The following is a 17,803-nucleotide window of genomic DNA, read 5'->3' on the forward strand; positions in this document are numbered from 1 at the left end:
GCTGAGATAGAAATCTATAAGATACGATGGGGAATCTACGTCGCTCGAGAGAGACAGAGTGAGTGAGTGAGTGAGTGAGTGAGTGAGAGAGAGAGAGAGAGAGAGAGACAGTTGGCCCGTACGAGTTGGACACCGAATTTATGAACACGATCGATGCTTCGCTTTGATGATATCTTTATCGACGTCTCCGTGGACTCCGCTCGTCCTCCTCCCTTATCGGACGTGGAAAAGAGGACCAAAAGTTGTTGGCAAGAGTCGGGATAAGGGAATGGATGACAAGGAAAAAGGTGCAGCGGAAGCAGAACACACGGTCTTAGATACGCGAAGAATGACACCAATTTACGAGCCAGGTCGAATTTATGTTTTCTTTTCCACACTCGTATTCCCTGCTCGAGTTTTCTTGTAACGAGTATTTGAGCGTGGAACTGGATGCATCCTGGCTGGAAATCTGTTCCTTGTCGGTCAATGGACCCTCGTTCGAGGATTATGATCATTCTATATGTGGTGATTTTCGAATCGAAATGTGTTTTTAAAACCCAATATTATCGTTTAAACATATTACATCACAGTGATTACCTTATTTTTTGAATACAATAATTCGACTCAAAAAGGTTAGATCAGATTAAGTTCTGTGGTTGATAAAAGAATCGATTTATATATTCGATTCAATGTCTTTCCTCTTTTAGCCATGCATTTATCTTTAGGTTATAGTAAATAACCTAAAGTACTTGAATAATGTAAAAATTCTATTTGAGAAAATTTCTCTATTCGAATATGTGAATATACTCACAATTGGAAGTTGAATATACACGAATAGTAAAGAATCTTTAATAAAATAAACCTGTCAGAAATCAATAGCAATTTCTAAAATATTTCATCCGTAATTATAGCAATAAACGAGTTTCCAAATAAAATCTATTATTAAATTTCTTATTAATTGTTGGTAATCACCGATTCGAGAGATCAGAATTTGTAAGATTCATATCCCGCATTGGAGATCGGGAGCATACACATATATGCTTGTACGATTGAACGGGTTATGTAGTCCACGGTTATTAAGGGATGAAGATAACCGTATTAATCGGATTTGAAGATGATCACGTGATGATGTTAGGTAAATGATTTGGAGAAATTCCATCTAGGAGAAATTACTCAAAGATACGGTCACGATTATTCGTTTGTAAAGTAAATTCGTGTGTAAAAACTCTCTTGGAACATCTCTTTCGTCGCATTCGAATTGTACAATTACAATAAATATTCTCCTTCTATTAATAATTAAACAATTACTTTGATAATTAGACCACCAAATTGTATATTCCACTTCCTAACCTCACCCACTTGAATTTTACTCGAGCAACGAAAAACAACGTGTCGGATCAGCTTTCACAATAACCTCACCGCATAACCTAAAAAGAAAGCCTACCAAATTTTGAACACGAACATTCTCAACGTTTAAATAATTCGACCTGTCCCGTGTTTAACGAGCAATCAGCCTCTCGATTATTAATACGAAGCAATCCCGAAACAGCGGGCAATAGATATTTGCGTAAAACCGCGCACACCGAACCCCTCCCGGAAATTATCGTTAATTAGATTCATCAGAATCGTGGATCGCGTATTATCGGTTCCACGTCGCGACCAGGAATTATCGGGCCGCGTGCGTCGTCCCTGCGAGTGTATACCACGATCCAAGATGGCGCTGCGCGTGTAGGAAGCGTGTGGAAAGTAGCGCCGCCAGGGGGCATGCACGCAAGTATTGCCTCACGTAGCGACGTGTCGCTAGATTTCCCTATGGACACTAATCACGCATCGGCGTGTATCGAAGTATCGATCCTGCTCGCTTGGGATCGCTCGACGAGCCTCGTACGACTTGGAACAAGCGTGTTCGCGCTTTCGGCCGAGAAAAAATTACATCTCTAATGAGCGTGACTTGGGAAAACAACGGACGACAACAACGAGGTACTGTAACGGTTCGTTGTATGACGTATCGATAGAGTGGATTTGTAATTTCGTTCTACTCGTGGAAACTTCGATAAGAGGGAACGAAATTAGGAAATTAATTTTTATTCTTAGGAGAATGGCATTGGCGAGATGGTGTCAATTACGATACAAATTTAAATTCATCTACTATTGACAAATTTAAGAATAAGAAGAAGAAAGAAGTACTTCAATTTTTAATTATTTGAAAGCATGGTCGAGTGTTTTCACAACGCAGAGTGTATTATATATAAATTTTGAGGAACATTTGAAACTGAAATTCATCTAAATTCCAGATTAGTATTAAACGAGTAAGCAATAACGATATTAATTTTCCGTCTTACCTTTTTTTTTTTTTACATCGCTTCTCTCCCTTTTGCATACACAAAAGGAAGGGAAAATGGAAATTCTCGTGATCGGAGAAGAAGGAATCGTACATTTTTAAAAATAATCGGCGACAGGTCATAAAGTATTGACATCGTGATTGGCGTCCCGACATTCTCTCCTATTCTCGGATTCGACGTCCCCCGAAGGACCTGTCGCTTTCTTCGTCCACGCTCGCTCGTCATCCCGATGGTTTGGCTCCGTTTCCAGAAGGGGCGATGCATAATTCGCGACTCGAACGACAACCATTTCACGCGAGGCGTGTCGCATAATCCCGAGTCCAATTAGCGATAATTACGACGTCAATTGGGAATTCGTAATGACGAGCTGCGGGGACGTTCCATCCGGATTCGTTCTACTTATCCACCATGATTTTTGTAGACGTGGTAATTTTCGGGGCGCAAATTAAACCCCCCCGTTTCTGCAAATCATAATGACGCCCATCAACTCTCGACTTGTGGCGCGGTGAACGGTGAACTACTTCGTTTCGAAGTAGTTGGAAAATCGAATCTCTCTCTCTTTCTCACTCAATTTTATCGCCAACCATTAATTTGAAACGTGTACCAATAACGTATGAGTCAGATACGATTCTCAGCTATAACTTATCTAACAGTCTCTCGTTTTCTTTCAACCCAATTAATTTATAACTTGTTTGAATTGGAGAATCAAATTTCTTTCTATTATCACGAATTTGTCTAGGTTCTGGTATAATATGAAAATACATACAGTAAATTAAGTCGTATTTACAGTGTCTAAATTGTTCTGGTATTATTTAATCCTACATTTTGAATGGACAAAACAGTAATTGTATATAATTTAATATAATATTATCGTATATGGATAATATATGATAGATACACGGATAGCAACGTTTTAAAGGCAGCTTTCCAATTAGTTATATTGACGAATCGAATTATTTATGGTTGAAAAACAAATATCGGATTTTTTCCGATATCTTTTTGAAATTAACACGCAGGAATGTTTTCAGAAAACGTACAAACAAAAGCTGGGTTATCTTGAACTGTACAAACACCGGATACAAGAATTCGAATATCTCGAAAATATTCGCGTAGAAGTTTGAACAATTTGAATATCAGATTAAAAATATCAATATAATATTTTTTTCTTTCACTTTCGTTCCTAAATTATTCTCCTCCAACTGGAAAAGTACACGAGATTCGCACGCACGCTCTTCTATATTCCATTAATCAATTTCGCCCAGCTGAATATATAACATAAATATAACAAATCAACGATTCCGCTCATAGCCGAAACAAGAATCGTGAATGAACAATATCGAATAATTGGCAATTGCTTTAACGATCATTATTGCCGTGTCAATAACGAGTTTACCTTGGCTCAAATTGATTTCAATGTCGAGAACGGTATATAAATACGAGTTCACCCCCGCTTTCTTCGTTCAATGGACGCCCAATTTCCCGAATTTCTAGCTACTCGTGGAGAGTACGTAATTACAAACTCGACGCAATCGCCTGATTATTCGCATAGATTATATAATTCGGGCGGAAATCGCGCGAATATCGCACGCAAGAGATTAATAAATTACTCATTAATTGTTCATTTCAATCTGCACAGTCGCAATACGACCATTCGTAATTCCACGATCGTTTTAACGCGTTTTTCCCCTCGATTCGTTACTTGCTTGCAAAGAGAATTATTTTACTCGAATCGTCTCTCGAAATAATTGCAGAAAGAATGGCCAATCGTTCGAAGTATTGGCAAGTGTAAAATATTGTTAGGAATAAAAATTTTACTTATCGATTAATATATATAGTTTTTTCGAAAACTGTGCATGCAAGATCGAAAACAATAAATTCTAATCGTTATTCTCACGAAAGAACATGTTTGTATCGAGGATATGAATTGAGATACGAATGTGAAAGTATATACGAATTTCTTTTATTCTCAAGATTGATTCTTGGGTGTCTTTTCATTTTTTAATTTACGAAAGATTATAATAAGGAGATATGGCGGTTATTCCATTGGACTGCACACACGTCATCTTTTTTCCAACTATCTGGATTTATAAGAATTGATAAAAAATATAATCAAAAATTGAACATTAGATATTAATACGTTTCGTTTAATTTATAATACATTTCCATATATTTTTTTAATGCAATTGTAATGCAACATCCATTAACGATATTTTTATTTATTATAATACGGGGCATTATCTTTATATTTTTGGAAATATTCCCGGCTCGTTTCTCGTTTTTCAAGCATCATTCCTCCACCTCCATTCGTTCCATTTAACAAAAATATTGTTTCCCTGTTTGTCGTTCGTTTATATTCTCTTGCATTTACCTTTTTCCCCTCTTTTTTTTTTTTGTTTGTTTTCGTTATCAAACCGTTTCCTTCTATTTTATTTTAAATGAAGCTTTAATGAAAACTATCTCTCTCTCAAGTCTCCTTTTAAAACGCTTTAATTTTTCAATGCTCCACCCCTGTCACGGGTGAAAATAACGCGATCGTTTTCAGTTACACGTTTGGCGCATCATCGTTGCACGTATTTCAGAAGATTTATAAAATTGAATTAAATTAAATTTTCACGTTTTAAAGAAATTTCGATTCTAAAGAGATTTTCCACGATTCAGGTATCTTGGAAGATTTATAAAATAATTGAAATTTAAGTTAAACAAATTTTAAAGAAATTTCGAAATTTCTTCTCGTCAAAATTGTACAATTTTCTACGTCAAGTGAGAAGAAAGAAAAAAAAAAAGAAAAATTGCTCCAACTGAATTTGTAACGGTCCAACACGAGGGGGTAACACGAGGCCGCCTACCACTCGACAAACCTGCGAATAAATCAGAGTTGCCCTGACCGCCGCCACCCTTCACGTTCCGGTTTACGCCGGCTTTCACCCTAACAGGGCCGACTGCTCACACGACAGTTCACCACGATTCGTCAATGCTCAAAGCGCTGCCCGCCCGCCATTCGTCAACGTAATGCCAGCCAGCCCAATAAGCCAATAGGCTCGATGGATTTTATTCCAACGACTGCTACAATGCTTTGATTACATTTATGACGCGGCCATTGATATTTACGATCGAAAAGCAGGAACCAACCCACCCTCGTTCTCGTCTCGGCCAGTGTGCTGGCTGGTTAACTCCTCTTTCGGGGGAGAAAAGGGGAAATTGTATAGGAATTCTGTGGAATTTTTTTCGAAGGAGTGGGATACTACACCAATATTTTTCTGATATAGATATCATTACAAGGGAGGCGTAAAATTAAATGATTTTTGCCTTATCAATTAATCATGATTCATTGAAATTTTGACGATGCTCAAATTATCGATTCACGTAATAAAATTCCCAGTTACGAAAGTTTACTCTTATCGACAGATGGTAAAGCGTAATATAAATTTTTCAACGAAGTTTCGAAACACGATGTGACTCGCTTATAGCAAATAGAAAATTTCGATTCGAGTTGTGCGAAATTTTTTTTATCCTTTTTGACGATTAATATTATTGATTAATTTCAATTTAACGATTCCACGCTCGCGCGCCAAAATCAATTCTCGACGTACCATTCCCCACGATTCGCCACGAAATTTATAAATGTTGAATACGTTTGGGCGTAGGGGGCGGTCGATGAAAAGGGGCAGCCGGTAAGACGGTGGCCGTTCCACCGCGTATTTAGAGGTAGAGGAACGAGTACGAGTTGAAAGGGGGCTTGGTGTTGGCACCTCGACGAATGGGGTCATTTGTAGACACGGGTATTACAGGGTGGCCATTGAGCAACTAGACGAGGAGGGAGAGGTAGTTTGCACGATGTGATTTAAAGGTCTATCGAGCGATGATGCCTCAAGATTAGTTACCAGCCGGAACATAATTTCCCCTCCTCTCTCCTAATTCACCGAAATTCCGACCGTTGACGTATCACGAACACGTCCATCGTTTCCCCTCAAAAATCCTCTCGATGAACGATTATTCTTCTTTTTTGATGAAGGATTCGACGATATCTCGTCATTCGATCATTTTCAGATACTCTGCCAAATTCAAATTAACGTGTAAAACTTTTATACTTCACGTGTCGTATAAAGAAGGAAAATTTGTCGAATATTATTAAAGTCTAAATATTATTAAAGTCAATTCCATTAAAACACATTCACTCTTCTTATTTTCATCGCTATTTCTCTCCATCAATTTCTTAACTAATTCGATAGTGTATTATTCCACGCTTTATAAGATTACACACTTTTGGCAAAGAGCCAAAGAATTATTCGCGAAGCGATATTTCTAAGGAAAATCGAACGAAGGGAAGGAATTCGAATCGTTTGAACGAGCGATAAATTGTTTTAATCTTCGTTACGAGATAATATAATTGATGACATCGATACGCGAAATATCCTTCCATCGAACTCGAAACTCGATTCTATTGGAACGGGTTTCCGGTGTGTCGATTATGTGTTGTTGCCATGCCGGGGTATCAAGTTTCTCATTTTCTTGCTTACGTGGAAGAGGGAGGAGAGGAGTGAGGGGAGATTCTGTTGCTCTTCTCTCCGTCGTTAACAGCGGGAACAAAGGTGCGGCGAAACGAAAATTACATAGAAACAAAATTTCAAGCTTCCCCCTCCCCCCCCCGTGCTACAGGTGTCTTGTTACCTATTTTTCGATTACACTGCTTACTTGGATACCGTATCGGATCGCCTCTCATTACGAATCAATCTTCTTCCCCCAAAGATTTCCAAAGGCTTCCCCTTACAAAACTTCATCCATCAACGTATCCACATCAACGTAACGCCACCGTTTCGATATCGAATTTCACCGAGTTTCCAAGTGTATGTACAAAGTGATGCACGGATGAGTGTTGCTTCTTCCATGTTCGATTTTGAACAATTTTCAAATTTGAGTTTTTTGGATATTATGGATATATATATATTGGAATTGTTTCTATGCAAATTATATCGTAACGATTATTGTATCGTTAATCGCGTTGTTTATAATATACGCGTTTAAACTTGTATTATTGAATTGAAATTCGTGTGTAAATATTGGCGTTCAAGTAGCGCCATCACCAAACTTATTGAACAAATACAGGATAATGGATTGAATTACCCCAAGTTGGCGAAACAACAAGCTCAAGAACTTACGGCCTCAAGCTTAGAGGCAAACATTATTGTTATGTAGATTGTACACCGATCTTCCATCGCGCGTTGAATTAATTTTCTATGATTAGTTTACGCGATAGTGATATTGTTTAGACGAGTGGTTCGAGCAAAGTTTCGATTGAAAATTTAATCGCGCTTAAGAATCGATTCGAAGAAGATATTGTTGGTCGGTTATGCATTATGTGGTGAACGATGAATAAGAATATATACCGATTTAGCTATATTTTGGTTATACGTGAGTCGCGCGTGTCGGGTTACAAAACAAACGAAAGGACGCCAACTACAGAAGTGTAGTGACACTGCTAGCAACGTTTAATAATAAAATTATAGATAAAATTCCAGTGAACTCTTATATTCTTATATAACAGATATATTTTCTCCAACTTTTCGAGGAGAAAACGGCCTCTTTCTTTAAAAAGAAAAAAGAAATGCAATGTAAGAAAATTTCTTCTCGATTAGAAGAAAAGTCGGTTTGCTAGCTCATCATGAAGGGGGTTCTCCTTCAACCAACCAGCCCAGGAATCGATAGTTTCCAAAAGTTCGATACCACCGTTGTATTACTCTCCTCTTCCTCCTCCTCCTCCTCCTCCTTCTCGTGTGTATTGTGGAGAGAGGTTGCACCCCACCTTCACGAAATAAAGTGGGTGCATATAGAAGGTGGCCGCCGTCGGTCTCATTGCACGTAGACAAACGCAGCTCGTCTGAAAGTTTATGGGGGAGGGGAGTATTCCAGCCTCGGATGGAGGGGAGAGAGCGTCCGTGGGTCGTTTCACAGTCTGCGCTCGTTTTCCAAACTTTCGAATTCCGGATGGAAGTTTAGATCTGGCCGGTATTGAATCGAGGAAAACTTGCAAAGGGAGGGGGTGGAGAAGGGGAGACATTTTCGTTGAGTTTTTTTTTTTTTTTTTTTTTTTTTTTTTTTTTTTAAGAAAGATTAAAACAAAAGGAGGAATTTGTAAATTTTATTTGTCGATTCTTCTCGATGTGTAATTGTCGTTTCGATTTCTATTATAAATTGCGATTGTATTTCTTATTGCAGGATGTTGTTTCGTAACGTTCTACACGAGGAAAGCTGCCCTCGACGCCCAAAATGCTTTGCACAACGTGAAAACCTTCAACGGGGTAAGTTTTCTTAATAAAACGGATTAATTCGAGTTTCTTTTTTTTTTTTTTTTTTATATATATGATTAATTGTTAGGAAGAGGAATGAATTCTTCTGTATATAAGAATAATTGTAGTTAATAATTTCTGTTTATTATTTATTTATTTATTATTTTTGATGATAATAATATTATTGTTGTTATTATTATTACCCCTATTATTAGGTTACTAGAGGATTAAATTGTGGAATAAATCATGCATAATAATTTCAAATTTAACATGTATGACAATATATATACGCATTATTTCATAATTAGGTTAATTAACTGTCCCCGTGTAAATTATTGATGTCGATAGAGTATCAATATTTAATAGAATTAATAACGATAAGAAATAAAAAATATCTGTGAAATCACGTGTTAAAATATATATATATATATATATATATATATATATATATATATATATATATAGAGAGAGAGAGAGAGAGAGAGAGAGAGAGAGAGAGAGAGAGCGTAGAAAAAATATGTATATATATTAATAGGATGTTGTTTAAATTTATCATCGAAATTTTAATCTATCATCCTTCACATTTTTCCAAATACAATATATTTTCCCGATAATTAAATTTTTCCCGTGTACAATTGCCGAATAAACGAAAAGATGGAATTCCATATTTTTGATAATCTGATTTCTCCCACATGCGCGAAAATATCGATGGTGCCTCGCGTCAATCAATTGGTTGTACATTCGTACAACCCGAATAATGAACGCTTACCTAGATAATTATCCGAGTGCCGGTGATTCGCATAATCAAGATATTGACCGAATAATGAATATTAATAGGGCTGATCGTTGAAATAAATTACTCGAATCTCCGCACAACCGGTTGATCGATTCCTTTGACTAATCGTCGAACGCTGCGAGCGAACGCAGATGTCAGACAGACCCTCGTTATATTATTTTATTTCGAGCGGGATTACAATTCGTTTCAATCTTTCCAAATCTTCTTCGAATTTTGATCTAACAAGGACAATTTGGACGAGAATCTCCAAGCTTTTTTCGGAATCACCGATAATTCCTATCATTTGTGTTTATTCGTTGTTTCACCGAAAATAAAAAAATTCACCGCCAATCCATTAACGAATCAATTCCCAATCGGGGGAGGGGGGAGGAGGGGGGGACGTGAATTATTACGATCTTCCGATTATTCCCCCATTACCTCGAAGAACCCTCGTCATCCGTGATTAATCGCTGTTGGATGATAGGTGTGACGCAATCTCGCGACACTTGACCCCGTTTCGAATCGGCAACAGCCGAATCGAGTACGAATAAGAGGAGGAAGAGGAAGAAGGAAAAAGGGAGAGAAAGAAAGAGACAGAGGAGATGAAAATATTTTTTTCCAACGGTTTGCATAAGCGAACGTCGATTGTAGCGACGACGATGGTATCGTTGGAAGTGCAGCCGTACGATAATTACGGTCTCCCCGCGAACTTTCGATGCAATTACGAGACGTCATTACGAGCATTTAACCCACCGATCCCTTCCACGCCCCCCGTCTACGCCGTAGTTGCGCGCATTTATGCTTGAATTTACGAGAATAATTATCATCGATCGAGACACAGACCGCCGCGTTCCTCCTCCGAGGAGAGGAACAAAGAACGAATGGAGGTTATTGATCGGTGAATTTGATAATTAAATAGGAGAAGGGGGGGAGGAGGGTGTATTGGGTAAACATCAGATGGTAGACGTGTTTCGGGGAAGTGGAGAATAGGTGAATGACAAAATATTTTTCAAATTTTTGATAAAAAATTATTACTCTCATAACTACTCTTTTCATTTCACGCTCCCAAACCTATAGCAATATACGCTAATCGCTAATATTTCATAAATATATATATATATATATATATATATATATATATATATATATTACAATTTACTTTATATATTATAATTAATATATACTTTAATCGACATACGCCTCTACACGTTAAAACTGTTTCAACTGTTTAAAAATACCGCCTATCCGTCAACGATGAAAAAAAAGAAAATAGAGAAGAACGCGAACGTTGATCAGTCGAGGAGGAAGTAACGAGGTAAAGCACGAGGCTACGTAGTCTCGTTGATCGTCGCGAGGCGGCGACACTGTCCTGGTAGCAGGCTACAATCTAGGGAATATTTATCGTCGTACAAATTACACCCTGGGGCTTTTAACGGCGTACGTACGGATTGCCCGGCTAGCATATTGGAGACGAACGACACGTGCGGTTTTCCCTGTCTCTCCCCCCATCTCTGCATCTGCAACTTGGTCAAATTAGGCTTCGTAAATTGAATACGCCACGCAATCGACTGGCTACCCGGAACGATATATCACGTTCCGTGGTAGCTCGGTATTCGCGGAGGTGGGGGGCGAGCAGGGCAGTTATAGACGTGTACGACGCTATTGTACTTTGCGTTTAAGTAATTGTTCAGGCGTTGTGATTCGGCTAATTGCTTCACCGCCCGCGGTTTGGCGTTAGGATGTGGGGCAGAGGGGGAGGGGGGGGGAGGAGGAGGAGGAAATTAATCGACGATGACAGTAATGGAGTTAATTAACGTAATTTCGCGTAATTTCTCTGTTCCTGGAGATGAGGAGGAGAGCTTCGATTTTAGAGAAGAATTTTTTTTCGAATTTCCTTGAAGTTTTTTTATACTTCCTTTCCTTTTTATATTTACGATTACGATATATATATATATATATACGAGTATAAATACTTGTGAAATAAATTTATTAGCAATTGTTTATTTATATCTCGTAAGACGAGGTCGTATAATAAAGATAATTGATCGAAGCAGCGATAATTTTTCAACGTAATCGCGTAAATTAAGTTCCCGATTAATTAGCTGTCAGCGAACAATTACACTTAATAAGTAAAATAGACTCGATCAACCGTTCTCATTAACGTGTAATTGTTAATCAGCGTGTACAATTACTACGTACATTCATCGCAGTGCGTGCAACTGTACACCAATAATTGTAATAAATTGCACATGTTTTAAAATCAATTTTCAATGATATTTCGAAAACACGACGACGTCTAGCATTAATAGATAATATTCCAAATCGATTATCCTACGAATTCCATGACGAGGATCACAATTTATCGCGAATTCCGAATAATAAAAATGGAACAAACGTATGGATCTTTCGATCGATATTCCTATAACAAATTACACATTACGAAACTTGGAAAGAAACGAGAAGCGGGGGTGGGAGGGGCGTGAAATTCAGGCAACGATTCGAAAGAGAATTCGCGTCACGCGCAATTGGACGCATGAAAGTCTAATGTTGTTGAAATTGCTCGCGTTAAAACGTAAATAATAAAGGGCGTGCCGCATTCGACGATTCGAAGGTTTGGTGGTTGGCAGCCGTTTCCTGTCTGCGTGTAATAAGAAATTTCGCGGTAATTGACTCGGCAAACGCTCGAGAAGAAACTTCTTTTGACTTATTACGCCGTCTGGAGGTTGCTCAACAGCTCCTCATAATGCGACGAAGAAATTCATTTTCCCTTAAATGAACTTGGTTATTCGAGTAGAAATAGAGGGGACGTTCGCGCGAGAAAAGAAAAATAAAAGGGAAGCGTGAAAAAAGAGAGAGAGAGAGAGAGAGAGAGAGAGAAGATTGGTATTCCCTCGAAAAAAAAAAAAAATTGTACAGAGTTTGCAAAAACGAACGAGAGACGAAACGAAATTGCAGTTCGCGGGATATAATTGAGGCCGACTACTGGATTCGTTCTCCTACTTCCCATTAATATTTCCATCTTATTACGTTAAAAAAAGAGAGAGAGAGAGAGAGAGAGAGATTGGATTTAGTTTCGTTGTTTCCGTTCTTTCTCTCTTTTTCCTTCAGATTCGTCCAATGTTGAGTTTAGAATCGCGTTTGACCCTGTTAATGTCCTATTAATATTTAAATTTAAAGGAAAAAACTGAATTCGAAAAATTTGGAAGCCTCATTTTCAAAAAGATGGGCCAGGTTTAAACGAGAACCTCGTTCGCCAAACAAGAAATCCATCTTGCCTCTCTCAGAACCTGAGAAGGAAAAATAAATGTTGAAAAGCTTGAATAGAAACACTTTTCGAAACACTTTTCGAGATCCCTCGACGATTCTCGATGTGATCGAAAAAAAAGTATTCCATCGGACGAATCCTACAATCGAATCCAGGAGAAGCTTGCGCCGAGGAGAAGGTCGCGTGGCACGCGGAAAGAAAGAGCAGTCGAAATCCTCGCGAGAGAGCGACTCCTCCGCGAGATTAATTAAGCGAGTTAAACAGTCGGAAGTCGGAGGATCTCTCGAGAGGGGATCCGATCGTGGGGAGGGGAAGAATTCTTCCCCTCTCTGGACGAGAAGAAAGGGAGAGCACTGTGAAAGTCGCGGCCTACACTGAGAGAGAGAGAGAGAGAGAGAGAGAGAGAGAGAGAGAGAGAGAGAGAGAGAGAGAGAGAGAGAGAGAGAGAGAGAGAGAGAGAGAGAGAGAGAGAGAGAATGCGGTTAAAACACTGTTGGAGGAGAAAAGGAGGAAGAAGAAAGGAAAGAGTAAATTGCAGAACGACGTTTTCGCGATGGAAAGGGTTGGCTGAGAGGTGAAGGGTTGGATGAAGAAGGAGCCTTCGAGGGAAAGAATAAAAAGGGGAATGAAGAGAGAGAGAGAGAGAGAAGGATAAGAAGACGAGGAAGAGGGGGAGGGCTTGTGCATTTGAAGGAGTTTAGCTTTTCTCGTATCAGATTTCGTTTCCACGAGTGGCGTCGAGAGGTCTGTGTTGTTGGGGAGAGAAATGAGTCGAGTGCTCCGGGAAACCCTCGTTACCTTTTACCTACCCACCCTCTCCCTCTCTCCACTTACGACCACGTGAACCACTCTCGCGACCTTATCGCCCCCCTCCACCGCACAGCCAGATGCTCGAGAAGTAGATTTATTTCACGGGGGAAGAGGGAGAGCGCTTTGATTCGCTCGAATGTGCAAAGAGGCGCGTTAATAAAAGCGATACCCACTCGCCTCCCTTTTTTTTTTTTTTTTTACCACCACCGACGTTCGAGATCGCATTGTGCTCTTCGATCGTTGGCTTTTTTCGATGATTCGTTCACCACAGGTATTTCTCGCTCGAGAAATACTTTCACCCGTTCGAAATTTTTAATTGTCCACGTCGAAATTGGGCGAGGAGAGGAAGCGAAGAAGGATCGTCAGCAGGCCTTACACTGCGACAAAGAGTTGCTGCCTCGTTTATTCGAAAAAGCTTGTAACCTTCCGAATGCTAGCTTTGGAATCGAATAACATTATACTTGGAATATAATAATCCGATAATAATCGTGGCGGGATGAAAAATCAATAATCAAATTTGAAAAAAAAATCATCTTTCTCCAAACTGATTTTTCTGGTGGATTTTTATTATCGAAGAATCTCTCGAAAATGTCGGCCACGTTCCCAGGGAAAGATCGATCTGCATATCTTGTGGAGGGCGAAAGGGTTAAAGGATTTCGCGAAACGGAAAATGGGAATATGGAATGGTGCACGCACAAAGGGATGCACACGGAAATGGAAGACTTTACCCGTGGAAGGTAGTAGGAACCGCCACAGGTTTATACCTCGCCCAATATCACTTCCTTTCTATCGATCACCTGTAAACACGCGCCCCTATCGATTTCAAACGTGACCGCGTCTCTCCCCCGTAATGCTGCCTGCCGATACACCACAAAAGCTTCAACGTCGATGGATAGTTGACGAGAAGAGGGGAAGGAGAGATCCGTCGAGTTTTGTATCTATTGTTTCCCACACCATCGAGTAAATATTTGCCATTTTTCTTTTCTTCTTCGATCGAGCGAAATTTCTTTTTAAATTTTTAAATTCGTTTTTATTGTTGATTATTATAACGCACGTGGAGGGGGGGAATATTTGGATTGGATTCACCGCAAGACTCGATCAATTGGAGATTAGTTTCGGAGAGAGAGGAAGGTGGATCTGGAAAAGGCAAGCAACGCTAATCAACAACAGGAAGAAGTAATCGTTTGTCGAAGGTGAGAGGAGGAGCGAAAGAGTTGAAATATTTCAATTCACGGAAAAAAGTTTCATAATTTTCCAACTCGATAATGGCCACGATTAAATCTAACTAACCCACAAGCTTCGCGAATCGGAATGTATTTTGTTTGTAGTCGAATTATTTTTCTTTTTTTTTTTTTCGCGGAAAAAAGGAAGATTAAATTAAATTTGATAAATATGTAAATCGCAAGATCCGTTCCCTGACGATTTTAATAACAAGGAAAGTTGTATTCGTTTCAACTTTTAATGAATCTTTCAAATTTGAAGTTGCTTCTAATTCGAAAGAAAAATGATTTCTTCTTGTTTCATTCGTTTTAAAATTAATCAAAAAACGACGAAGGGAAAAGGATGGAAGGTCATCCGGTCCAAATCACAGATGAAATCGAATAACACGTGATTGCACAGAAATATATAAATAATCGAATAGGACGCGAAGTCTTTGAATATCCTGCCATTCATTCGCCAAGAAACCACCACCATTTTCGGCGAAATGAATCGATTCCCAATTGGCGCGAAAAAACCCACGATTTGCTTTATTGCGCATTATGCTTTCATCCCGCGGATGAAAATTTATTTCCCAAAACTGTCGAACGACGAATTCTAAACCCGTTTCATCGTAATCCTTGTTTTGTAAAAGTTTCCTTCCGTTCCACAATTTTCTTCGTTGCAAATTTTGCAAAATCTAAAACACCCAAAAATTATTAAGAAATTACTTCTCTCGAGTGAAAATTCGAAAAAGGAAGGAGGCTGAATCGAGATTGATCATATCCGATATGATTAATATATAATATTCGCGCAGCTGTGGCAAAGCGTGCTTCTTGTTCAACTTTCGATAATAGAATGACACCTCGCGTTTTGTTTACGAAATTATCAAATCGGATTTGTTCGGGGAAAAGTCGAATGTAAACCGAAAATTTCCTTGAAACGGATTATAGGATTAATATCTAGGCTCGAGAAACGAAGAAGTAAATACGAGTCGAGGGCAGAGGTAAGTATCATACGTATAAATCGATCGAAATGAAATTCACACTTCTTCTTACAGGAACACGAAAGAAAAAAGCGATCTCGTAAATTTTCACACTCCGCTCCCCTGTCGGAACAACTTCTCCAACCAATCCTTCACAATTCGAAATTTTCATCCTCACGTTGTACTGAATATAGAAAATCTAAAGGAATTTAATAGCAATAATAATTCTAAAAATTCAAAGATCCAGAAACCACCACCATCTAATCTCGAATTGTTCCGAATTTTCATGAATCGAGTATAGCTCAACAACCAGAAAACTTCTTCTCCGTTTCATTCCGAAACGTGTCGAGGAAAATCTGTTTATCCATCGCGATAAATTTTTTAAAACCAATTCTTCTCTGGACACCTTGTGCATATAAATATATATATATATATCTTTGATATAGGAGAAGTTGAAAGGTGGGTGAAAGGAGGGGGGGTAGAAGTCGTGGAAGAAGACAATAAAGCGTGAGGGTAGAGGAAGGGGGGAGAGAGGGTGGCTCGTTAATTTTATTCGCGCGATCCCCGACCGTCGGCTCGCCATTGAACGGAACAAAACGCGGCGAAACAACGAAGATTACTCTGCTTCCGCACCGGAGGCATTCGACGGAGGAACGACCTATATTGTACGTCGAGTCCTCCTCCTGGGAGGAGTGGAAAGGTTGGTGAGGTTGAAGGGGAGACGAGGAATATTTGAGAAGAAGAAAAGAAGGGGTGATTTCGTTACGAAATTAATACCACGATTTATTTTCAAGCGTTGGATCGAAAAATAATGATTTTATAATTTTCTTTTCGAAAAATTCGGTGTCCGTCTGTTCAAATGATAGTGTTAGAATTGATAACATTGAAATACTCTTCCTCTGACGAATTAATCGTTTCTTACAGGCTACTTTTAGGATTAGACGTGACGATTATTTACTCGATAGATTTTATTCGTCGATCGAAATTTGATCACTTTCTATACTTCTCTGTATTTATTTTATGAACGAATTGTAATTATCTAAAAAGAAAAAAAGAAATAATAAAGTGTCTACAATTACGTAATTAATGACGTTTCATAATATCTTTTTAAGGAAAATAAAAAATTTCGAAAAATGTATTGAAATTCGCGCAATTTCAAGCATGCTTGTGTGCGAAATTGAGAAGAGGGGATTTTCGAGAAACGAAGGCACGTAACAAAGTTTATGAATTTTCGCGGATTTCCTAGTCATCGAACGGAATTTCGAGAGGAAATCAATGGCGACCCTTGATTGCGCGCACGCACGTTCCTTCCACGTTGCTCCCTCGTTTTTCGACAAGAGGGGAGGGGAGAGAGGTTTTTTTTTTTTTTTTTTTACGGATGTGCCACGGCATTTCGAACGTCCGTGTTTTCACGCGTTATTCGATTGATTATGTTTTATTATCGAGTTGAAAGGTGGTTCGTTCGTTCGAATTATTTTAAAATTCGCGAATGGAAAATTGATGAGATCGAAGCTATTTTTACGCCTCGTTTCCCTCGTCCATTGTTGTGTCTCCTCGTATTTAAAATTTTTGTATGGATTTTTTTTGTTACTCGATTTGTTTATCGACAAAGCAATTTTTCTTCTCTCGAACGTTGAACGTTTAACGTCTTTATTCGTTTCGTTATGTATTCTCTACGTGTATTATTATTATTATTATTATTATTATTAATATTTGTCGAAGTAAATTGGCTACGAATTTTTTTTTTTTTTTCGTTAAGTAAATTTGATTATATATCGTTGATTTTGAATTTTTAAAAATGGTTCATTTTTGTGAAATAATTTTCACGAGTTTATTTTCCACTGGTTCAGAAGTACGTGTTTAATCGACGCTTCAAAAAAAATTGCCAAAGCGAAAAATTGTACTTATTTTCATTCCATCCTTCAAATTGAATAATTGATGTAAAAATTTATTGGGAGAATGTTTTTTTTTTTTAATAAATAAGACAAAAATTAAATGTATATAACGCGATAACATCTTTATCCGCATCTTCTTATTTCGCTAATCTTCAAAAAATATGCAAGATATTTAAAAAAAAAAAAAGTATTTCAAGGTCAGAAATTATTCAGGATCCAAGAATAATTGATGACTCACGTTAAAGAAAAATAGAAATTTCTGGGAGCGACT

At 38.4% G+C, this 17,803-nt stretch overlaps 1 protein-coding gene across 41 annotated transcripts in view; it reads left to right on the forward strand.

Annotated features, from left to right (window-relative positions):
• LOC100869770 (CUGBP Elav-like family member 1-A) overlaps positions 1-17,803 on the forward strand; it is a 479,952-nt gene that overhangs the window by 365,746 nt on the left and 96,403 nt on the right. For all 41 annotated transcript variants that reach the window (XM_086913393.1, XM_086913415.1, XM_086913417.1 and 38 more), the window contains one exon: positions 8,535-8,617. In XM_086913393.1, coding sequence (XP_086769519.1) covers positions 8,535-8,617 — 83 coding nt within the window. The remainder of the gene's footprint in view (positions 1-8,534; positions 8,618-17,803) is intronic.

The sequence above is a fragment of the Apis florea genome, unplaced genomic scaffold (genome assembly GCF_048593485.1).
Source record: "Apis florea isolate Af1SG1 unplaced genomic scaffold, ASM4859348v1 contig_3496_pilon, whole genome shotgun sequence".
Taxonomy (NCBI): domain Eukaryota; kingdom Metazoa; phylum Arthropoda; class Insecta; order Hymenoptera; family Apidae; genus Apis; species Apis florea.